Source organism: Dendrobates tinctorius, unplaced genomic scaffold (assembly GCF_039654945.1).
Source record: "Dendrobates tinctorius isolate UK_male_01 unplaced genomic scaffold, ASM3965494v1 ptg000008l, whole genome shotgun sequence".
Taxonomy (NCBI): Eukaryota; Metazoa; Chordata; class Amphibia; order Anura; family Dendrobatidae; genus Dendrobates; species Dendrobates tinctorius.
This window is the reverse complement of record NW_027361676.1, coordinates 64,831,339-64,857,375: the sequence shown is the minus strand read 5'-3', so window position 1 is coordinate 64,857,375 and position 26,037 is coordinate 64,831,339. Positions and strand designations below refer to the sequence as shown.

Sequence of the window (26,037 nt, the reverse complement as noted above, 5' to 3'; positions counted from 1 at the left end):
GTGGTGGATATTATTGCAAGACACTGTGTGAATATATATACAGTATATGTATATATATATATTTATTAGGTCTACCAGTATATATACATATATATGTGTATATAGGCCATTCATGTTAGGGAATAACACATTTGGCTTCACTAGTATAACAGAGTCTTTATCACTAATAAAGGGGGCGGTCTACCAGGATACCAGCAGTTCAAATGGTGGAGCAGTGAGGGCAGTTTGGATATGCCCGACCAACAGCAAGTACAGCGCCATCAGAGTGTAAGTAAAATATCACACAGTGCCCACTAAAATGAATGGACTGTTTGTGTGTATATGGTTCCTCCAAGGCAAGACATAACTTTGTAGCTGCTCTCTGCTCTGGTTAATGATGGATGTCATAGATGATCCTTTCTCTATTATCTCTGAATTTCCTGTTTAAAGCTGGGTTTTCTGAACATGACTACCCCTTTAAAAAAAAGTTGTACTTCCTTGAATAAGTAATTATATATAAAATATGATATTTCAAGGGCAGGAATGAGATTCTTTGTAACCTTAACCAATTGTAAGCAACTGTTACGACCATAAGGTGCGTTCGGTGATCATTTATGCAGATGTTATCTAAATCCATCCTACGGTGCCATATGAGAGCCCACAGGTAGGTCACTCCAGGGTATGGGCTCATTATTAAGAAAGCACGTAGACTACATATAAGCCGGCCCAGGCACCTGCACAAGATACTGTAACATTTCCCCAGTCTGAGCTGTCATTAATACTCATAGCAGTCTATATATAATATATTCCCAGGGTTTCTAGAAGAGATCCGCCATTGACTTCACATTATGAATACATCATTCTTGATACATGTACGCCGCCCACATACCCTCATATCCGGAATTCTGGAATTACATTTGAAGCAGAATGGAACTGCCAATATATACCATTCTGGACAAGTGCGACTCCTTGTTCTGCTTCCAGTCTGGTTAGAGTCTGAGCCAAAGAATTTTTAATGTATGTAAAAATTGCAATATAAAGTAAATTAAGACCTTTCTTCAAGTTCCAAATATGCCATGTTGAGCCATTAAATATATCTTTATTACCCCTGAGCAGTTAGAATGTCAGAAACACTTTTATTATAAGGGGTCGTGTTTCTTTTTTCCACAATATAAAGTATTACTGTATTATTGGTGCAGAATTCTGTGGATGTAGATGTATCTAGCGGCTCAGTCATGTATATTGTGTCCATATGCTTCTTCTTCTCACAAGTGTATTGTAAAGTGAGCTCATAGAAGAAAGTAATACTTATTGTGTAATATCTGGGTTAGTCTGCGCTTTTTATTTTTCAGGATTATGGCAGTGCTTAGCCTCTTACTTTTATTGAGTCTGCATTGTGTAGAATCCCATATATACATTATATATGTATGTAGCACAACATATGACAGCTATCCAGGCTACAAATACAAAATGGCTTTAATTTTCATAAATACTCATGTCGGAAACTGCTAAAAAAATGATGTGAGGGTATAATAGTATGTCTTATTTTTCACACATGTGTACATCTTTTATTTCTAATGCATCTCCTTCTTCAGTTAAAAGACATTACATATGCATAATCCCTTTATAGGAAGCCACAGGCCCTTTGCATTTGCACAAGATCACATAAAAAATAGCAGCAAGGTTTTAAAGCATTGAAAAAGCCCGGGAACTAATGCAGTAACCATAGCAGCAGCATTGTACTGAACATCCTATACCCTTGACCCCGAACAATAACTCCACTTCCAACAACTGCACTTACAAAGTGATAAATTGCCATGAAAAACAACATTAAGACAATGGAAACAATGAGAACAGTGTCAGGTATGAATGTAATGATTACAGAGAATGAATGACATGTGAAAAAAAAAAAACACAAATCAAACGTGTAATTATAAACATTCATGAATCACTGGGAACATATTTGTAGGCGTACATGTAACACCTGTGGTCTATTCACACAGGGAGATATGGAGTTAGTCTATTCTTTAAAGGAATCATGGAGCTTCACAGATCTACAGATCTGAACCCCTTCTGTATGCTTCCAGTAGAACCGTTTCCATCCAAGCAGGACATGTACAGTTGTGTGAAAAAGTGTTTGCCCCTTCCTGATTCCCTGTTCTTTTGCACGCTTGTCACACTTAAATGTTTCAGATCAGCAAACAAATTTAAATATTAGACAAAGATAACACAAGTAATCACAAAATGCAGTTTTAAAATTAAGGTCTTTATTATTACAGGAAAAAGAAATCCAAACCTACAGGACCCTGTGTAAAAAAAGTTATCGCCCTCAGACCACTTTTTAAAACATAAATTAACTGTGGTTTATCACATTTTTGGGAAGCCAAGTTCAAATTCCTTAGCCACACCCAGGCCTAGACACTGCCACAGCTGTTCTCAATCAAGAAATCACTTAAATGGGACCTGCCTGGCAAAGTGAAATAGACTATAAAATCCTAAAAGCTAGACATCATGCCGCGATCCAAAGACATTCTGGAACAAATAAGAAACAAAGTAGTTGAGATCTATCAGTCTGGAACAAAGGTTATAAAACCTTTTCAAAAGCTTTGAGACTCCAACAAACCACAGTGAGAGCTATTATCCACAAATGGCAAAATGGAACAGTGGTGAACCTTCCTAGGAGTGGCCTGCTGACCAAAATTACCCCAAGAGGTCAGCGACGACACCAACAGGTCACATAAGACCCCACAACATCCAAAGAACTTGCTATATGCCAAAAAAAAGAGCATGAACTGCACCTCCAAAAATCATAAGCGTCCGGCAGGCAGCGGTAGTTCCATCTCCGTCCACTATAGCCTCAGTGGCGCCGGCTTGATTTTACTCAGGTTATCTGGGGTTAATCTAGCTGGAAATCAGGTGGGATGTTTGGTCACGCCCACGGTCTTTAAATAGTCGTGCTGGCCTGTGGGCGTCGCCGATTATAGCTTGTGTTTTGTGCCAAGTGGTTCCGGTCTGGAGTGGAGGTGTTGGAGAGAGAAATTCATAGCTGGTGTCGTATGATCCGTTGTTACCTTTTCGTCTTCCTATATTTGTGCTTTGTTTTGCCCTGTTCACATTATAGTATTGTCCTGTGTGGTTGCGGCGCGGTGTGGTTTGAGTTCTCCCTGTCTGTCATTACTGTGTGGGTTTTGGTGGTTTGACAACTCACTGGGTGGAGGGTGGAGGGTTCAGCTTAGGGCTGAGCAGGAGATAAGGAGAGGCTGGAGGCTCAGGCATTTGCACCTTTAGCAAAAACCCTGGGTTGAGGGTCAGACAGGGTTTTCCCTAGTTTGAGGGACTCCGCAGGGGCCCGGGTTTTGTCAGCCTCCTTCGACCTAAGCCTCGCATAACATTATAATCGGCCACGCATTTTTCCATGGATTCCATGACTTCCATAAACCGCCAGTTGGCGGCGCTGTCCGTACAGGTCACCGAGTTGAAGGGGGCAGTTCAGCAGCAGGGCCTGGTTGTAGCTAATGTACAAGCGGCTTCTGCTGGTGCAGGTGCAGAGCCTAAGATTCCGCTGCCTGAACGATTTTCTGGGGAACGCAGCAAATTTGTCATCTTTCGGGAGGCCTGCAAGTTATACTTTCGCATGCGCCCGGTCTCCTCAGGTAATGAGGCTCAGCGGGTGGGTCTGGTGTTATCATTACTGAGTGGGGACCCCCAAGCATGGGCGTTTTCCTTACCAGCCGACTCTGCAACATTTCATTCGGTTGAGAATGTTTTTTCAGCACTCGGGCTCATTTATGATGACCCCGACAGATTGGCTTTAGCAGAATCTAAGATCCGCGCCCTCCGTCAGGGGGAACGTATGGCGGAAGACTATTGTTCAGAATTTCGCCGTTGGGCAGTAGACACACAGTGGAACGACCCAGCGCTGCGGAGTCAGTTTATTCATGGGGTCTCAGAAAGAGTTAAACAGGCCCTCCTGATGTATGAGACTCCTGCTTCGTTAGAATCTGCCATGAGTTTGGTTATCCGTATTGATCGCCGTTTGCGTCAAGGGGCGCAGGAGACGCTGCCTCTGGGGGAAAGCAGGGGTGCCAGTGTGGTTGCTGCAGAGGAGCCCACGGAACCTATGCAAATCGCTGGGGTATCACATGTGCAGCGTCGCGTTCCTGGGTTCAGGAAGCATGGAGCATGTTTTTACTGTGGTAAAAGAGTTCATTATGTAAATGCTTGTCCTGTGCTACCAAAGAAAGTCGCACCGGCGGAAAACTGGTAAGCTCAGAGGGTATGGAGGAGGCCCAACTGAGCGTATGCATATCCTCCATGATGGTATCTCAATGTATGCTCCCTGCCAGGGTTAATATTGCGGGCAGAGAGCTACTAATATCAGTGTTTGTGGATAGCGGTTCAGCCACCAATCTCATGGATGAGGAGTTTGCACGCATGGCAGGTTTCAAGATCGAAAAACTCCCTCATCCTATTCGCGTGGTTACCATTAATGCCGCTCCCCTCCCACAGGGGGAGATTACTGAGTTTGTAGCTGAGGTTAAACTCCACATTGGGGTCCTACATTCTGAGTGGGTTACATGTAAGGTACTCAATAATCTCCCAGCACAAATAGTCCTGGGTTTCCCATGGTTGTCTAAGCACAACCCGGTGATTGACTGGAGAACCCAGGACATAGTCCAGTGGAGCAGTTTCTGCCAGGAAAATTGCTTGGCCACATGTGTGTCCGCCGTGAAGTCCAGCCTTCCGGAGGCATTGCTGGATTTTGCGGACGTATTCTCTGAGAGGGGTTGCTCAGAACTACCTCCACATCGAGCCTATGACTGTCAAATTAGGTTAAAACCCGGGGCTAAATTGCCAAAGGCGAGGATGTTTAGTATTTCTGGTCCGGAGAGACAAGCTCTTAAGGACTACATTTCGGAGAGTTTAAGTAAAGGGCACATCCGGCCTTCATCCTCACCTGTAGCAGCGGGGTTTTTCTTTATTAAGAAGAAAGATGGGGGGTTACGCCCGTGTCTGGATTTCCGGGAGTTAAACCAGATTACGGTCCGTGATCCCTACCCGATGCCTCTGATCCCTGATTTGTTCAACCAGGTGGCTGGTGCGAAGTGGTTTTCCAAACTTGACCTCAGGGGGGCATATAACCTCATAAGGGTCCGTCAGGGGGATGAGTGGAAGACGGCATTTAATACCCCTGAGGGTCATTTTGAAAGCCTAGTTATGCCATTTGGGTTGACAACCGCGCCTGCTGTGTTCCAACATTTCATAAATGATGTATTTGCTCATGTGCTGGGGAAATTTGTGATTGTGTACCTGGATGATATCCTTATTTATTCGAGCGACCAGGACACTCATTTAGAGCATGTCAGGCAGGTGTTACAGCTGCTCCGTGAGAATAAACTCTATGCTAAGCTTGAAAAATGCGTGTTTTTTGTTCAAAAGTTGCCTTTTTTGGGATATATTGTGTCCGCCGCAGGGTTTAAAATGGATGCCGCGAAGGTGCAAACGGTGCTGCGATGGGAACGGCCTGGTAATCTAAAGGCGCTCCAGCGGTTCCTTGGGTTTGCCAACTATTATAGGAAGTTTATTAAGAATTTCTCTACTATAGCCAAACCGCTCACGGACATGACGAAAAAAGGTACCAATCTCGCTATCTGGTCTGAGGATGCGGTGCGTGCATTTGAGCTTCTGAAGAACCGTTTTGCTTCAGCCCCCATTCTGGTGCAATCGGACGAATCTAAACCTTTTACGGTGGAGGTCGATGCGTCTGAGGTGGGAGTGGGGGCAGTACTGTCACAGGGCTCGTCCTTGAGCAATTTGCGTCCATGCGCCTACTTCTCCAAGAAGCTGTCGCCGGCCGAACGGAATTACGACATCGGCAACAGGGAGTTGTTGGCCATCAAATTGGCTTTTGAGGAATGGCGACACTTCTTGGAGGGGGCGGCCCACCAGGTCACAGTCATCACCGACCATAAAAACCTGCTCTATCTGGAGTCGGCCAAGCGTCTGTCTCCCAGGCAGGCTCGCTGGGCATTGTTTTTTACACGTTTTAACTTTCTGGTGACTTACCGTCCTGGGGCGAAAAACACCAAGGCGGATGCCTTGCCTTGTCCAGGTGTTTTCCGGGGGGAGAACCTCGGGAAGATCCGGTACCCATCCTCCAGGAAGGTGTAGTGGTTTCGGCTCTCACGACTGAGGTAGAGGCGGAGATTGCCGAGGCCCAGGAGGAGGTACCACCAGGACTTCCCGCTAATAAGTCGTTCGTACCCCTTCATCTTCGTCTTAAAGTGTTGGGGGAACACCACGACTCGGTCCTGGCCGGTCATCCAGGGGTTAGGGGCACCTTGGAACTGGTATCACGCCGCTTCTGGTGGCCAAAAATCCGGCAGGATGTGGTTTCCTACGTGACAGCTTGCATCACGTGCGCCAGGGCCAAGTCGCCCAGAACCTGTCCTGCTGGCACTCTACAGCCTCTGGGGATACCTAGTAGGCCATGGACAGAAATCTCCATGGACTTTATCACAGACTTGCCTGCCTCGGCGGGGAACACGGTCATCCTGGTGGTGGTTGATCGATTTTCGAAGATGGCGCATTTTGTGTCGTTGCCTTCCTTGCCCAACGCGAAGACGTTGGCTCAGGTCTTTGTGCAGGAGGTGGTCAGACTGCACGGAGTTCCGTCGGACATAGTGTCTGATAGGGGTACCCAGTTTGTGGCGAAGTTTTGGAAAGCTTTTTGCTCACGATTGGGGATCAAGTTGTCTCATTCGTCGGCGTTTCATCCGCAGTCAAATGGTCAAACTGAGCGCATGAACCAAAATCTGGAGCAGTATTTGCGATGTTTTGTGTCTGACAACCAAGAGGAGTGATCGACGTTCCTTCCCTTGGCCGAGTTCGCATTAAATAATCACCGCCAAGAATCATCGGGAGAGTCTCCGTTCTTTTGTGTTTATGGGCACCATCCTCAATTTTGTACCTTGCATCAGGGGGGCTCTGGGGGCGTCCCAGAGGAGGACCGGTTAGGAGTTCAACTATCATCGGTCTGGAGGAGTTTGAAACAGCGATTGCTGAGCATGAGTGCAAGATACAAACGTGTGGCTGACTCTAGACGCGTGCCAGGTCCGGACCTGTGTGTGGGTGATTGGGTGTGGTTAGCTACTAAAAACATAAAACTCAAAATTCCATCATTGAAATTGGGTCCAAGGTTTATTGGCCCTTTTAAGATTGCTGCCATCATAAACCCGGTTGCTTTTCGGTTGGAGCTTCCTGCGGTATACAAGATACACAACGTGTTTCACAGGTCTTTATTGAAAAAGGTGGTAGGCTCTGTGGACACGACGCCGATGCCACCTCCAGTCATGGTGGATGGCAATTTAGAGTTTGAAGTCTCCAAAGTGGTGGACTCTCGAGTACTGCGCCGTACTCTTCAGTATTTGGTGCACTGGCGGGGGTATGGTCCGGAGGAGAGGTCTTGGGTTCCAGCCTCAGACATACATGCGGAGCGGCTGGTCAGTTCCTTTCACCGCCGTCATCCGGACAAGCCGGGTCCTATGAGTCTTGAGGGCCCTGGGGTCCCTCGTAGAAGACTGGGTACTGTCATGTCGGACGCTGTTCACACCACAGCGTCCGGCAGGCAGCGGTAGTTCCATCTCCGTCCACTATAGCCTCAGTGGCGCCGGCTTGATTTTACTCAGGTTATCTGGCGTTAATCTAGCTGGAAATCAGGTGGGATGTTTGGTCACGCCCACGGTCTTTAAATAGTCGTGCTGGCCTGTGGGCGTCGCCGATTATAGCTTGTGTTTTGTGCCAAGTGGTTCCGGTCTGGAGTGGAGGTGTTAGAGAGAGAAATTCATAGCTGGTGTCATATGATCCGTTGTTACCTTTTCGTCTTCCTATATTTGTGCTTTGTTTTGCCCTGTTCACATTATAGTATTGTCCTGTGTGGTTGCGGCGCGGTGTGGTTTGAGTTCTCCCTGTATGTCATTACTGTGTGGGTTTTGGTGGTTTGACAACTCACTGGGTGGAGGGTGGAGGGTTCAGCTTAGGGCTGAGCAGGAGATAAGGAGAGGCTGGAGGCTCAGGCATTTGCACCTTTAGCAAAAACCCTGGGTTGAGGGTCAGACAGGGTTTTCCCTAGTTTGAGGGACTCCGCAGGGGCCCGGGTTTTGTCAGCCTCCTTCGACCTAAGCCTCGCATAACAATGCCACTTGGCAAAAATTTATATATTATCATTTATACTGAACATGAGGTTCATAGTTTAACATTCAACATTCTGATCAGACTATATGAAGCCCACTGCCACGTCACGGCAAACCTCAAAGCGGGTCCTACCGCCCTAACGGAGCGGAGCTGTGTGCCGACTACTGCCACAGCGGCAATGCACCAGCAGAGCAGATGGCCCAGAGTCTCCAGACCGCTCCACCAGTACAAAACCACAGCAACAATGGCTGCCACACAGCACCAATCCTATTGAGATGCTGTGGCATGACTTTAAAACGGCAGTTCATGCTCGGAAACCCTCTAGTGTGGCTGAATTACAACAATTCTGCAAGGATGAGTGGGCAAAAATTCCTTCAGAGTATTGTAAAAGACTCATTGCCAGTTAACGCAAACGCTTTATTGCAGTTGTTGCTACTAATGGTAACCCCACCATTTATTAAGTTTAAGGGGCAATCACTTTTTCACACAGGGCCCTGTGGGTTTGGTTTTCTTTTTCCCTTAATAATAAAGACCTTCATTTAAAAACTGCATTTTGTGTTTACTTGTTATCTTTGTCTAATATTTAAATTTATTTAGTGATCTGAAACATTTAAGTTTGACAAACATACAAAAGAATAGGAAATCAGGAAGGGGACAAACACTTTTTCACATAACTGAATGTTGGGACATGTGACAGTATGTGCGCTCAGAGTTATTTTTCAGACAGTTAAAAACTATTGCTATGATTTGTCTAGATTAGAATTGTTCATGCAGGTCTTGATGAGGAAGTGTACTGGAGTCAGACGCTCCGGAGTCATGAAGAGGTGCACGCCTCTTGCTGATTCTGGGGCGTCTGATGAGTGGCATGCGCCTCTGAGCACTACATCAGTAATCTCATTCCAGTGATATTTCTGGTAAATGGAACACAACAGCTGCTAATAAATTAGATGAGCTGTGACTTTACGTCGCCGTTGCACCCCCATCCTGCCCATTGTGACAAAACTGGGAAAAACTAGCGTTGAAAACACCAAGAGTTGCAAAATGTAGTTAAGTTACACCTAGATTTTCTGACTTTTCAAAGACTTTTCACCACCACTTTCATGAAGCTGGCCCTATCAGTTTTCTAGAGGAAACCAGGTCAAGAGTTGCTCCTCCATTAGGGTATATGCACATAAAGTCCTTTGCAGGTGAATTTCACCTTGGAAACTACCCGAAAAACCTAAAAATTAAAATGATCAAAAGAATGAACATACATATTTCTAGGTAACTATGACTTGCTGTGCACAAGTTCAAACCTTTGAATGTCTTTTAACCATTTTAGGATCTGAAATACATCACATGGTTAAAAGAAGTGGCATGTCTACTCTTCTGGTGGTTTCTTCTACTTTATATCAACTTTACTAGTCAATGGGATGGCTCAAAAGATGCCCGTAAGACGCCATTTTCTTCATTATTCAATAGAGTGAAATAAGCGACTAGATAAAAGATGTCGCAAACGCCATAGAAAAACCTGCTAAAAAAACGCTGGCTCCTAAAACCATCGCATAAACACTAAGGGTATGTGCAGACTTTCAAAAGTTGGAAACACTTTGGACGCAGCACATGTCCACTGTGTTCAAAGCGCTGCCGTCTATTGAACGCAGGTGAATCCGCATGTGTTCAATGAACCATGCGGATTCACCGTGTCCAATACACTGTACGAGTGAAATGTATCTTGCGCAAAATAAATAGACATGCTGTGGGCTGGAAAGACGCACCGCATGTCTGTCTCTGCAGGTGAGCCACGGGCGTCTCTGGACGCATAGTGGGCATGGGATTTCTTGAAATCCCATCCACTTGGCTGTAACATCTGGACCTTGCGGGTGGGACACTGCACAAGTACGTAACGTCCAACCTGCAGCGTTTAAGGATTGTCTGCACGTACCCTCAGTAGTTTTCTGAAACGTCTTCTGTTTGAAAAAAGTTGCGGCTTCACCTGAATTTAAAAGACTTCATTTGCATATTTTATTGCAAACACGTTTTCAAGTTTGGAATTGCAGCCCGCATAAAAAATCTGCATCAAATCCACTCAAAAATCGCTTAAAAAAGAGAATAGACCATAAAAAAAGCGGCAAAAATGCAATAAAAACAGCAGAATACTGTTGCGTATTTTCATCCAGAAAATATGGGGGTGGAGAATAAAGCAAAGTTTCCGTACGCGGGAATCCAAAATGCAGGAAATGTAATAAAAATCCACTGAAAATCAAACTCCTATGGACATACCATAACGGGAGTGCATTCATTTTAAGGCATCGGTCCTGATTAGTGATGAGCGAGTATACTCATTGCTCGGGTGTCCTCTGAGTATTTTGGCGTGCTCGGAGATTTAGTTTTCGTCACCTCAGCTGCATGATTTGCGACTTGTAGACAGGCTGAATACATGTGGGAATTCCCTAACAAACAAGCAATACACACATGTATTCAAGCTGTCTAGCAGTCGCAAATCACGCATCTGAGGCGACGAAAACTAAATCTCGCTCATCACTAGTCCTGATGAAGGCCGTCTGTAGAACCCCACAAACCATATGACAAGAGACTGTATCAATGCTAAGCATTTTTAGAACCAGCACAGAGAGGAACCAGAGAGACCTACCCAGAAAGCCGTTTTCACATTTTAGGTTGCGACTGTGTGTGGCCGGCTGCTTGCACTGCAACAAATCTAAAATAAGCAAAGAAAAGAAAATTCAGGAGCTGAACATCAAATAAAAGCAAAAATAGCAAAACAGTAAAAATTACAGCTGTCTAACATTATCCCAAGTGTGAGCTCTGCACTAAGCCTGAACAGCACTCTCCGCTCCCAGGTGATGGGGATCCATGTACGCCAAATAGCGGGCGACGCATCTCTAGGGCATGGGATTTACATAAGAAATATCCGGAGCCACTGTGCAGTCCGGTGCAGAACACATTTATGCTAAGCATGGGTCAAAGGAATGAATTTATGCAGATTACAGCTGCAGGGCACAATGTGAGAGCACAGGATTACAGCTCCGGAGCAATGTCATTCCCACAGGAACCCAACAGAATATTCCGACCCTGTCACACAACAGGAAGCAAAAATACAAGTAAATGGAAATAATAACGGCGAACCAGACCGCTTTCTGTAGAAGCTAATAGACATGGCTATCAATGAAGATTAGAAATACCCCCATGCATTAAATGGGCATCGTACAATAACTCAAGCTGCCAGCTACAGGACATACATAGACTAGACAGCCTCTACAACACACTGAGACCGGAGGCATTTCTATCTGTTCCTGGTCCGGTCACTGAAGACTAATACATCTGGCCACACACTGGACATTTCAGACTACAGTCATGGCCAAAAGTTTTGAGAATGACACAAATATTAATTTTTACAAAGTCTACTGCTTCATTTTTTCTAATGGCAATTTGCATATACTCCAGAATGTTATAAAGAGTGATCAGCTTAACAGCAATTACTTGCAAAGTCAATATTTGCCTAGAAAATGAACTTTATCCCCCAAAACACATTTCAACATCATTGCAGCCCTGCCTTAAAAGGACCAGCTAACATCGTTTCAGTGATTGCTCCATTAACACAGGTGTGGGTGTTGATGAGGACAGGGCTGGAGATCAATCTGTCATGATTAAGTAAGAATGACACCACTGGACACTTTAAAAGGAGGCTGGTGCTTGGCATCATTGTTTCTCTTCTGTTAACCATGGTTATCTCTAAAGAAACATGTGCAGTCATCATTGCACTGCACAAAAATGGCCTAACAGGGAACAGTATCGCAGCTAGAAAGATTGCACCTCAGTCAACAATCTATCGCATCATCAAGAACTTCAAGGAGAGAGGTTCCCTTGTTGCCAAAAAGGCTCCAGGGCACCCAAGAAAGACCAGCAAGCTCCAGGACCGTCTCTTAAAAGTGTTTCAGCTGCGGGATCGGGCAACCAGCAGTGCATATCTTGCTCAGGAATGGCAGCAGGCAGGTGTGAGTGCATCTGCACGCACTGTGAGGCGTAGACTCTTGGAGCAAGGCCTGGTCTCAAGGAGGGCAGCAAAGAAGCCACTTCTCTCCAGGAAAAACATCACGGACAGACTGATATTCTGCAAGAGGTACAGGGAGTGGACTGCTGAGGACTGGGGTAAAGTCATTTTCTCTGATGAATCCCCTTTTCGATTGTTTGGGACATCTGGAAAACGGCTTATTCGGAGAAGACCAGGTGAGCGCTACCACCAGTCTTGTCTCATGCCAACTGTCAAGCATCCTGAAACCATTCATGTGTGGGGTGGCTTCTCAGCCAAGGGAATGGGCTCTCTCTCAGTCTTGCCTAAAAACACAGCCATGAATAAAGAATGGTACCAGAATGTCCTCCAAGAGCAACTTCTCCCAACTGTCCAAGAGCAGTTTGTCGATCAACAATGCCTTTTTCAACATGATGGAGCACCTTGCCATAAAGCAAAGGTGATAACTAAATGGCTCAGGGAACAAAACAGAGATTTTGGGACCATGGCCTGGAAACTCCCCAGATCTTAATCCCATTGAGAACTTGTGGTCAATCATCAAGAGACGGGTGGACAAGCAAAAACCTTCAAATTCAGACAAAATAAAAGCATTGATTTTGCAAGAATGGACTGCTATCAGTCAGGATTTGACCCAGAAGTTGATTGAGAGCATGCCAGGGAGAATTGCAGAGGTCCTGAAGAAGAAGGGTCAACACTGCAAATATTGACTTGCTGCATTAACTCATTCTAACTGTCAATATAACCTTTTGTTACTCATAATATGATTGCAATTATATTTCTGTATGTGATAAAAACATCTGACAAACACACATAAAAACCAGAGGCCAGCAGATCATGTGAAAATATAATATTTGTGTCATTCTCTAAACTTTTGGCCATGACTGTACTTAGAAATACTTCTTGTACAGGAGAATAATATGGCAATGATCCATTTACAGCTGAGGCATTGTTTCATGCTTATACTTCAGAAAATAGTGCCACTCTCCTCCACAGGCTCTTTCTGGTATTACAGTTTAGCACTATTCACTTTAATAGGTCTTAGCTTCAATACTATATAAAATCCATAGACAAGAGCAGCCCCATTTCTGGAAAATATAGGCTCATTCTCATCTTGATGATCACTGGGAGGAAGGTATAGGCAGACATGCTCTTCTGCACCTTTCATTCACAATAAGACTCCAATAAAGAGCCCAGCACTGTACTCTGCTGCCCTTGGCATCCCAGTAAAGTATGAATGAAGCCGTGGTGAGTAAGTTCAGCCACTACTCCATTAATGTGTATCTGCCGCAAGTTTTTGCTTTTTAATCTGAGAGCAGCATAATATAGAGCCTGACATCCCGATTCCAGGGATGTGTCACTTATTAGCCTGTTTGTTGTAGTTTCAATGCAATCAGTGTTTTATCAGCAGGAGATTATCACTACAGGACTATGTCTCAAGTGGTGACCAATCCCACCCCCTCTACTGATCGACAGTCTGCTGAAAACTCATAGTGTACACCAGAAGCTGCCAATCAGAAGTGTGGGCGGGGTTATACACAGCATTCTGAGGATCGCTACATCTACAACAGAGAAAACAGGGACTCTATCCAAACTACAGCAAGCAGTCCTGTAAGTGGCATATCACTAGAATCAGGATTTCTATCTCTACATTATGCTGATGTCAGATTCCAGAGCAAAAACCCGCTGACATACAGTATGCTCTTTAAGACAAGGCTTTGTAGAACACTGTTTTCGGGATCAGTTGGGGTGCTAGCGGTTGGACCACCACCGATTAACAAGTTATCACCTATCTTAAGGATAGTTTATACTTCTAATCCCCTTTAACACCTTAACTACCAAAAGAGTTTTGTAAGATAAGCCAATTTCCTGAATATGCAAATTATATTTAAATAAAAAAATATTGTTTGCTGAAAAAATGTTAACGACTTATTAGCAGTTTAATTTTACATCTAATTTTGTGACTTGATTATGTAAATGGTTCTAAGTGAATATGTTTAATTAGAATTTAAAATGCTCACTTTAATTATATTGATGGTAATAATGGGGTAGCGGCATTCTCCAGTATGTGAGTGCGGCAGACTTACAGAAAAAGTAACCTTCCACCCCCATACTGCGAAAATATCCATCTCCTAACTTAATGTTAATACTACAATAATAAGTCGCGTCACTCGTCACGAAGCTAAATATCCATGTAAGTGCAACCTATCATTAACAAGGAACCAAAGAACCAAGTCCAGAGGCTCTCATCTAACCAAATCAGTTCTCATACTTTGCACTGATGAGGGGCAATACCCTGAGACATCGCATCTGCAAATTGAGATTCTGATTTGGTTTTTATCCTAAGTCATACTGCAAAGCTCGTTAAAGGGTCGATAATGACTTGTAGGATCTCTGCTTCCAACAGGTGGCGCTATAGAGTTCAAGTCCTCTCTGAAGAGGCAATTTGCAAGTTAATATAGTCAGTCATACTGAAACGTCATGTTGAAGGTTTTCTTTATTGTGTTTTTACACTCGTATGTAATATCTACAAGGCCGGGGTCACACTAGCAAGGAATACGGAGGAGTGCTATGCGATAAAACATTGCATAGGACTCGGACCAGTATTCATCTGTGGGGCAGCTCCCATCAGCGTTTTTTTTCTTGGCCGTTTTCAAGCCTATGAGTGCGAGTGAGACAACGCACATCACATGGATATCATCTAATTGCTGTGCGATATACGCTGACCCTGGCAATGGAGGAGATGGAGAAATTCATTTCTCTGCCTCCTCCGCAGCTGTGCTGGGTATGACTAATAGTGGTGTAGTGTGGGTGATAGGAGCGGAGTAGCAGAGCTGGGTATTATGGATAGCAGTGTAGTGTGGGTGATAGGATGGGAGTAGCAGAGCTGGGTATGACTGATAGTGGTGTAGTGTGGGTGATAGTAGTGGAGTAGCAGAGCTTAGTATGACGGATAGTGGTGTAGTGTGTGTGTTAGGAGCGGAGTAGCAGAGCTGGGTATGATGGATAGCGGTGTAGTGTGGGTGAAAGGATGGGAGTAGCAGAGCTGGGTACGACTGATAGTGGTGTAGTGTGGGTGATAGGAGCGGAGTAGCAGAGCTGGGTATGATGGTTAGCGGTGTAGTGAGGATGATAGGAGTGGAGTACATTTATCTACATGAAGTGACTTTGACCATTTATTTGTGTGGCTGGCGCAGGAATATAGCAGAGCCGGTGTGTGTAGTGTCGCCATGTGCACAGACCCACAGATCGCCTACCACTGCACCTCCAACCCCCTAGCCTCCATTATTTAGGCAGTGCTGCTACACCCCTCTGGTTAACCCTTCACTGCCTTAGCCTTGCCTTGACACACAAAAATAAAACTCCACACACTCGTATTGAGGGGATTATTCAGACTGTACCCGTTATTCTGTATCTGGAAATATGGATCTGGGCCGTCCATGTGTATATACTGTATGCTGCTCCCCATGATGTGCACTGACGCACAGTATGTTGCGTGTGCGTCTGTCCTGTGTAAATGAGGGATACGTGTGATTATGTGACTTGTATCCGGCATTTTTTACCAGTATTCTCCTCACCAGCCTAACTTCTAATTTCTCAGCGGGTAGAGATTAGCTTCTATTTCCCACTCGCAGACATGAGTGACTCCTGGTCTCCTGTCTCTGTGTAGCACATGTTCAGACGCAGCTTTATAACTCAGTAATGAGCAGTGTAGCTGTGAGTCGAGCTCTTGTATTGGATATTTTATCAATTGTCTAATAGGTTAGAGTAGAGTAGGGCCTGGCCAAAAGAGTCTACTGTGTTGTGGTGGCGGTTGAAAAAATCTTTTGGCCAAAATAAAAGCTGTTGGCTATGTATGTGATCTGGTGTTAGATGGGAACTGTTAATGTGTGATAGGTGAGAAGTGGAGTTTTTCTAAGAGAAAGCGGTGGGACTGAGGACAGTTCGAGGGGTGGAGGCAGGGCTGGGGTGGAGCCTGGGCGGAGTCTCAAGGGGGCCCCGAAAATTTTGCCAGTATGGGGCCCCAAAATTCCTAGTGGCAGCCCTGTCCTTTTCTTCACTGACAACCTCTATGCTGTGTTTCCTTCTGGCCTCATTCATTCCCTATGGGACTTGCGGACATGTTCCGCACTTGCGGTGAGGCAAAAAAACACTGCTAGCAGCGTTTTTTTCCTGTTGCTGCAAGTACCGCATTTGCCAGATCGATGCAAAACCGCAAGTGCCGCACATGTCCGCAAGTCCCACAGGGAATGAATGAGGCCAAACGCAGTGTTGCTGTAAGTGATCTGTTACGCGGCAGATGCAGAAAAACTGCAGATCTGCCGCGAATGGCAATCATCGCTGATGTGAAAGTAGCTTAAGTCACTGACGACAGTGTCTGCATGAGGCCAGGATCAGACATGCGAGAAATACATGCAGCCGCACACTCCTGTCCGAGTGCAGGCGGCAGTGCCGGGTATTGACATGAGAGACTCAGGCGAGTTTCTCGCACGTCTGACCCCGGCCTTAGTCATACTCACCAATGGGGGGGAGCAGCACTAAAAGTGCCTAGGGCAGCATAAACTCTAAATACGGCCCATACGCTAGGGTGACCCAGGCCTAACAAGCACATACAGTCCACAAATTATCTACTGATGTATCACACGAGAATGTCTCAAGAGTCAGGTAGAAATCTGTAATGTGACGTACCAGTTTTAGCGATAGTACGGCCCCAACGTGAGCACATATCAGTAAATGACAAATCGCCCACCCGTCACAATCCACGCTAATTTCAGAATGAATATTAATAAGCATTTATGTCGGCTTATAGTTGTGAGCAATCAGTTATTAATTGTCATAAATAATTCATTGCTTAAAGCACTCATCTATTATTGATGACCTTTCTTCATATTTCACACATTCATTATTAATATCTATGCATTCTATTGTTTTTGTTTTGATCACTGATAAATGTCATTATTTAATGGCAAAAGACAATCTCCTTCCTTCATGCTAAGCATAGGCATATACATACTGTATATACAGATGGCTCGTTTCAGTCATTTTTGTGTAATTCATAGTAATCCAATAAAAAAGCATCAGTCATTGTGAGGGCATGTTCACATGTAGCTATTTAGATGCACTTTTTTCACATGAAAAATGCAGACTATTGGCAAAAATCCGCAGCAGAAATTTAGCGTATTTTTTATGCCTTTTTGGTGTGTTTTTGCTGCTTTCGCATTTTGATCTCAAAAACAACTGAAATGATGCATTTAAACAAAAAATGCATCATAGGTACAAATCTGCAAGGAAAAATAAACAGTGTGAATGAGATTTTAGAAATCTCATTTACTGTAAAGTGCTGCGCGAAAAAAAAATCCTAGAAAAAATGCATCAAAAACACAACATGATAACAAGTCCAAAGTCTGGTGTTCCTCACATCCTATGAAAAAAAAATAATCATGAATTTTTTCAGAATAAAATTAGTTTTAATAGTGACTTTTTCATTTGTGCCTTATTCTCTACATAATTTTCGAATTTTTTTTTACATTCACTTGTTTTTTTATTTATTTTTCTTTTCATTACATATGGTTTTGGTTATCTAGATGTTTTATGAGACTAATTCATCATTGTGACTTTTCAATACGTCGCAAAATTATTATGTAATTGCACCGCAGTACCTTGGTGGAGTGGGAAATCTGCGTCATGCAAACTACTGAAAAGAAAGTGTCTGCTGCCAGACATATGTTTGGTGTACGGGAGGTTTCACACACATTGATTTTTGCTGCCTTTTTTCTGTTATTTTTTTGCTGTTTAATAGGGCAAAATTACATGGTGACCATATGTCAGCTGTAATTCAATAGGCATATTACAAAAAGTCTGTTTTTTCTGGCATTTTTACACAATTCTGGTGAATTGTTTGGACCTTCATTTGTTTCCCAAGCACTGCATGCTCTTGATATGTTAATTTTTTAACTATTTCCCAAAGACTTAGTTATAGAAAATAAATGAATGAGTGAAAAATAAGCTGCAAAAGATCCCTACAAGACAGAGGTCGATTTTCATAATGGTTATGAGGAGGCGTGGAGGAGTCAGACGCTCCCGATTCATTTACTACTTTTAATAAAGCAGGAGTGTTTAACATGTGGCTGGCGCATCTGTGTGTGCCCCACCACAAATCTTATTCCATCTTGCACAGCTTGTCATGAATTAGACTAACTGGTTCCATGCCCCTTCACTTCACGCCCCAGTTTGGTCCATTCTGGCAGTTTTCTAGTGTAAAAGCTTTATTGAAGCAGGGCCATAAGCTTTCATTGAGAGCTACAAAGGTATGTGTCACACTGTGGCGGTCTTTAGTAAGGAAAGGGAGCCTGAAACTGCCTCTGAAACTGGGAACCTAACTATACCTGTCCCAGGGGTACTTTTGAAGGTCTTCGAACTTACTACACTCCTGTTAAATCGTGATATGTCCCCTCCTATGAAACATGGGACAGGAGTGTAATGTAAACAAGACACAAAGACAATACAGGAATAACAGAATACCTCTATCGTACAAAAGCACTAACCAACAATACGGAGCAGGATAGGGACAGGGAGGAATGCACTAAATGGGAACGGGGAACAGGAGGTAAACATATACGTAATGCAGTAAACCGTACATCTCTCCAACAACTCTATTCCAACCACTTAGCTTTAGCACACAGCACAGGAAGAAAAATCTTTCACAGGCAGGGACAAGAAGGCCTAACCAGTTTATATAGAAAGAGGTAATGACCAGATCAGAATGAATTGGATCTGGATGTTTCTGACCAGCATAGAAAGGGTCGTAAATTTCTTCAACACCAGAAAAAACTAAATCCATTTAATATGGGACACAAATCACACCGTCTCTAAAGAAGATCTGCAAGTCATTACCCGATGTGACCATCTGACTTCAGGTCTTCCAAGGGGACATTACACCCTTATGCCAGTATGAATGCTTTAGGATGGGTCTAGAGGTCAACTGAAGATCCCAAACCTGACAGAGGTACACAAGGCCCTATTTTGCCTCTGCAGATAGGACAGCTAAGAGTCTTGTAGTAAACGACACCAATGTGCTAGTAGCCGTGATGTTCAGTTAGAGCTCCCATTTTGATAATTGCTACTAGAATGAAGAATAATGGAAAAAAATAGTGTATTATATATCAGGATAACAAGCGATTCGATATTCTGAGTACACACATCTAAATGTACCGCAAAGCAGTGCTGTAATGAAAAATAAGAACACAGGGTGCTCACTGCACATGCAAGGTACTTAAACTAGACAAATAGCTCCATAAAACCGTTTGTGCATTGACCTGTGTCTAAGGAAGCCTTGATATCATTCATCAATTACCTGATGCCAGGGAAATAGTTGATCGCAAAATGTCTGTAAAAAGTTCCTACCAGCCCTTAAGTGTAATGTTCTTCATGAAGTTTCAGAGAAGCACTTTCCCTGTATCCTCTTATGTCTTTTGTTGCTACCAAAAAGTCAATTCACCAAGAATGCCTCTTAGACTTTGTAACCTTGAGGTCACGGCAGAGCAGCCGCAGAAAAAGGGGCACAGAGGTTAATAGCAAGGCCAAGTCATATCGGTACTTATTTTGACCAAATAGGTGAAAACATTGAGTAAAACATGTTCCCTGGTACTAGAACACAGACATTTTTAACAACAGCTGGAAAACATCATCTTATTAAACCGTATAATCATATAGTGGAAAAGTACAACAGTCAAAAAGAAGAATTTGTCCACTCCTGACCAGAAACGTGAAATTATATGATACTTTAAAACAACAGTTCCAAAATAAAATGGCCCAATGAAATGCTATCCAGCCAGTAGTGCCAACCTAGCAGAAGCAAAACTCCTGGACCCAAATGCATAATGCAAAAGGGGCCCCTAACCACCAGGCAACATTTACTAGAACTGTGTCTTCTTAAGTGGCCGGGAGGCCTTGGTCCTCCTCAGAAATCAGGGCCACAATGTGACTGCTACCCTTGCACCTTCTATAACTCTTGATGGGAGGGAGTCAAAAATGGGTAATTATTTAATTTACTGAAACTCAGAGACCCATTTCATTTGGATATTCCATTACTTAATGATCACTGGGGTCTAGCAATTTATGATCCCAGCAATACCCGTATATCTCAACCTTTGTCTTCATTAAATACATCATCTATACTGCTAATGTCAAAAAGAGGTTGCAATTTTTTTTCCCCGCATAGAAGTGTTCCTCACCACCTAGCTTAGGGGCAGTTTCATTGGAGTAAATAAGGCTGGCTACACAGCCCTGTGCAGGGTTAATGATAACCACGAAATTAATGTGAAAAAGACACTACACTGAATATCTACTGTGACCTTTATATTCCAGTATTGCTTTGGGTCCTCAGACTGGATGCCCAGCGGTTTTAAAGGGAATATGTCAGCAGGTTTTTCCCATGTAATCTGAGGACAGCATAATGTAGTGGCTGAGATGCAGATTTCAGGGATCTGTCACTTATTACCCTGTGTGCTGTTATTTCAATACAATGAATGTTTTGTCTCCAGGAGATTATCACTGCCTGGACTGATGCTCATGTGAGCCCTGGTCCAACCACACCCTCAGCACTGATAAGCAGCTTACTGTCTATAGACAATGTACACAAAAAGCTGTGGTGTAGGTGGGGGCAGCTTTCTCAGCTTTGTTACATGCTACATCTAAGAACTCTGATTGTGTCACAACTGCTGCACCCAGTAATCTAAGTGATACATCGCTAGAATCAGGGTCTCTTCCAATATTATGCTGCTTTCAGATGAGGTAACATAAACCTGGTGACAGATTCCCTTTAAGACGATGGATTATCCTGGTAATATGCCATCAGTTACTGAGATGGGAGTACTTAAGATGAACATACACCTTTAGCCCACCAATTTAGAGAGGACTGGCCGACCCTCAACATTGTACTAAGTGTTTAGCTGGTGCCTCTGTAGCAGATGTCAGGGAACATATCATCAATATGTGCTAAATGTTAGTTAACATGCCCAAAATTCATCAATTGAGATTTTTCTTTTAATTCTTTTGTTATGTCTTGTGGTATTGCTGCTGCTTTTTCTGCACCAAATTCTTGAAAATGGCACACGTGGTTCATGAATTTGGTGCAAAATGTACAAAAAAGCTTTTCTCAATGATTTTTTAATGATTTTCTAACATCAACAGATGCCAAACCTTTACAAAGTTGAGTGTTTGCCTATAAATACGCTAAATTGGAAACTCCATTGGATCAGGAAAGTTGTCGAGGAAAGATAGAAAAAAGGAAACCTAAAAAGAAAAGGAAACCTAAAAAGTGGAGCAAAATGTACAGAGAATAAGACACGAAGACAAATGCGAATAAAAAAGGAGCATCTTAGTCCAGAAAAAGTGCAGAAACAGCAAGGATGAAGTCGGGTCATAGACTTAACATGGCTTAAAAATGTGATGCATCTGACTTCACTATAAAGCTCTTATTATTATTACAGTATTTATAAGTATGTTCTCAGTGCAAAACTGTGTTTGTCCTATTGTCAAAATGATTATCCAGGACTTTATTATTTTTTAACTACGAGCCTAAGAACTAAGTATTTCAAGCTACCTGCCTGTTCTGCACACCAACGATCTCTGCTGGCACAGAGTGATCAAAGATTGCTCCTGCCAGCCATTGCGTGGCTTCCACTGACGTCACATCGACAGAGCATAGGCTTCTCTTCTCATGTAATGTTGATTGACAACCAGCTCCCCACTGGATTCCTAACTGCGGGAGCCAGCTGATAATCAGCATGAAGTTGGCAGCCCTATCAAGAGAGCAGTGTTGAAGTGGAAGAGCTGCTCTATTGACGTGGAGCAGCAGAATTGCTGGCAGGAGCGGTCAGTAGTTATGAGCAAATGTGCTCCGATAAGGTTTTGTCCGAGCGTGGTCGTTTGCTGAGTGTCTTAGGCATGCTCAAATAATGTGCTTGAGTTCCCGCGCCTGCATGTCTCACAGCTGTTTGACAGCCGCAACACATAAAAAAAAATGCATTATTTGCAGTATATTTTATATATTTTATATTTTTTACTTTTAGTTCAGGATATTTGTGTTTTTTGCTTTCTGTTTTCTCTGGTTAATGGTCATGTGTTAAAATGCACTTACATTGTGCATACACATTAACTTACTTGTCTCAGTTCAGATTTGTTTTTTATTCATTTCATTGTGCATTCAGTGCATATAGGGGTGTGACCGCCCTTTTTCTGAGCTGGGAAAGCCATCCAGTCTGGCCTAAGCTGTTACAAGTGGTTCAGCCGCTCGACCCTTATTCACATTCACGCCACTTGGCAAGTGATAAGGTTTTAAATACTAGAGTAGGGACTGTCCCACAAGGGTTGCCGTGACGTGGCGGGATGGCTTGTACATTATTTTGATCAAAATTATGTTTACTAAATACCCTTATTATTATTATTACCTTTATGCATTATTTGCTATATATTTTTTACTTTTAGTTCAGGATATTTGTGTTTTTTGCTTTCTGTTTTCAGCCGCAACACATGCAGCCTCGAGGACTCATATTTTTCGAGAGCGCCGAAGACACTCAGCACACAAACATGCTCGGATAACACCTCACCCAAGCATGTTCGCACATCACTAGCGGTCAGAGATCGCTCTGAGCCGGGTAGAACAGGCAGGTAGTCAGCAACGTCCTGCCTGTTTTTAGTAAAAATAATAATAATATAGTCCTGGATAACTCCTTTATTATCTGTCTACAGGTTTCATGGTGTCAAACTTTTCTTTCATGGCTACGAGAGATCATCTTACATGGATTAGTATTGGAAAATGTTCTTTGAAAAACACAAAGTCGACTTCAGGATGACTGATCACTGTTTTTTATAAGTTACATGCAAGCCAATCATATAGTCAAAGGTGGACGCGCATGATTCATTGTCTCATATCGGAGCCTGCGCCACATCTGCTGAGAGCAAAAAGGAACCAAAATCCACTTTGGAAAGAATATAGGCAGATCAATGGATTTAGTATTCTCCGCATAGAGACGCATTTTCCATGTGAAAGTCTGCTTATAACACAAGAAATCTAAACCTCTCCCTGTTGGTCTGAGTGCCGCGTGTGCACAGTGCCTAATCCATGAATTTCGCTTTCAGCCCTTGTAAAGTAATTGTAGAAACCACTAAATAACAGAAACTCGTTTAGAACAGCAGCGTGTAGCAAGCCACAAACTGAGAGTCCGCTCACAGAAAATAGCTCTCCTAATCTTTGGGAAATACGTGGAAGGAACCGTTAATTTGATGTTTACTCGTTCTTGCAAATAAGTTCGCTACATGGCGCAGCGCCGGTTCCTCGCGTTGTGCACGCAGCGGCATTAACAGAATTAACGACGGTAAATCATTGATTCGCACACGGAGTGAAGACACTCCCGGAGGAACAAAGGAAATGTGCTGGACATACGTCTCATTACGGCCGGTGGGAAATGTATTTTTCGTGGCTGGAGTAAAGCTTATCAGATGTCTTGGCTCAAGATTTTTTTTTTTTCCCCTGGGAAACAAATAAAGAAAAGTGGAAGTCTTAATTTAAAGTCTTCAGTGTGATGAGCGCCGTTGGAAGCTCACCTGATGATACCACTTCCCACGAACAGGCGGGTTACCCTTGTGTCGCGGCGTGCACTTTACTCCTTCAATCTTATCCCTGGTCAATAGTGAAGAAGTTCTCTGGATAATGAATGTTTCTATGGGAAACCACAAGGCGGCAGATGTGAACACTCAGCTAATGTATTAATCTATGGCACCAAGAAAAAGCGTCATCTGGCACAGACTATTAATCTCCACCAAATTAAATATTTGTTATTTTGCTCAAAAATGTGGGCATTGTGCTCCCAACAAGCCTGCGGCAGGGCGTGGGGTACATTCATCATCCTGCACAAACACTATTCTTTATCGTAAAAGTCTTAAGAAAATAACAATATTAATTATGAGAATTGATAACTACAACCATACGTGGCAAAAAATCCAATGAGAATACACGCTGGAAACCATCTGTTGGTTCAATAGAAAAACAATAAAAATACTTCTTTATTTACATTCCGCGTCATTTTTCTTAATTATGGAACAATGTGTAATTGTGTGGCGCTCGTCATTTCTGCTCTTCGGGTCTTTGATCACTTACATGCAGCACTCTATTACTATGTCCAATATGATTTATTGTTGTGTTCTTCATCATGTTACTCTAAAGGGTATCGCTGCAGAGCACCACTGTGCAAGTAGAGTCTGCGCCGTGCACGCTCCTGCAGCCCACCAGAGCCCCCGCGTATGTCCCTAATGAGCCACCATTCACACAGAGCTATGAAATGAATTGAAGGATGTGCACCATATACTTCCTATAACCTCCATGCTGCACTGTTTAAAGATGGCAGCAGAATTAGTTATCTAGGAATATGTCAGTCAGCTCATTCTGATGGGAGGATTTGTAATGCTTATCTGTCTTTTTCTGACCACACACTACATCACAGTTGAGCTGAAATAAAGGGTCATAAGTCATCTGAAAGAAGCTCAGAAAAAGTCAGGTAAAAGAGTTACACTATCTCAAGTCCAACTGAGCTCACCGATAGATCCACAGTTAACTCATTCTGCAGTGAGCATTAGGCAGTGAATCAAAAGGAGCCAGAAAAACTAAACTGCGCAAAATCATTACTAAAACCCAATTACTAACATGATGTTTTGCCAAAAATACATGTATTTAAGTTTAAAAACAGTCTACCAAGGAGTCCATATTATTTGAGTCCACTACAAGCAATCTGATAATAGCAAGAAATTTATTTATGGTGGCAGTGGACTCCTCTTGTACTGGTCCCCTCTACAGCTACATAGATGGTATGGCAACTTCTGCTGAGTATATTATTATTAAAGGGGTTATCCATATAAAAAATGTTTGAATGCATTTTTGATGCAATTTTATATAACTTACTAATATGATTCGATTAGAAATGCTTTAATGTTGCCCATTTCATCCTCAGTTCAGGATCATTGTCTCTGCTTAATGACAGGCTGTGTGGTCGCATCATGCAACCATGCAGCCTGCCATCTAGATGTAGCAGAGCTGAACATGTCGAGGGACAAATGGATTAAAAGCATCTCTGCGGAAAGGTGAGGAATACTGTTGTTTGCTTTTTACCTCTTTTACAGTTTACGAGGGCATCGAGGGAATGGGTGAGGTCGTGAATGGTTTAATTAAGACTATTAAAGGAGTCTGTCATTCTTTCAATTAAAGGACTTTTTTCTGGGTGTCTGTGTTTTCTTACGATGTGACTATGGGGTTAGTAATGTCTTAGTGGTGTCTTATTGATGGCTCTACATTACTAACATCTGGGCTTGATGTCACCTGACAATACAAAGGTGACATCAACCCCCCCAACCATTACCTCACTTGCCACTGCTACAGGGCAAGCAGGCAGAGCGAAGCTAAGTGCCAGAATTGGCACATCTTATAGATGCCTTTTTCTGGGGCGGCTGAGAGCTGATGTTTTTAGCTGGGGGGGCAGTATCCATGGCCCCTTCCTAGGCTATTAATATCAGCCCACAGCTGTCATAGCATAGCATTTGCTGGTTATTGATTATAAGGGGACCAAACATCATTTTTTTATGACCCCCATTTTAGTAGCCAGTAAAGGCTAAGTATACAATTGTGAGCTGATATTAGTAGCCTGGGAATCTCCATATATATTACCTCCTTCCCAAGAAAAGGCCACCAGCTGTCGGCTTTCCCTCTGCTGGTTACAAAAATTGTGTGGGAGCCCACGCTATTCTTTTCAGAAAAATAATCTTTTATTAATTAAATACATGTACAG

The 26,037-nt window shown here is 43.2% G+C and overlaps 1 protein-coding gene across 10 annotated transcripts in view; it reads right to left on the bottom strand.

The window, feature by feature from the left end:
- Positions 1–26,037, bottom strand: part of TENM3 (teneurin transmembrane protein 3) — a 1,679,324-nt gene that overhangs the window by 478,588 nt on the left and 1,174,699 nt on the right. For all 10 annotated transcript variants that reach the window (XM_073577886.1, XM_073577891.1, XM_073577894.1 and 7 more), the window contains one exon: positions 10,805–10,870. In XM_073577886.1, the coding sequence (XP_073433987.1) occupies positions 10,805–10,870 (66 nt within the window). The remainder of the gene's footprint in view (positions 1–10,804; positions 10,871–26,037) is intronic.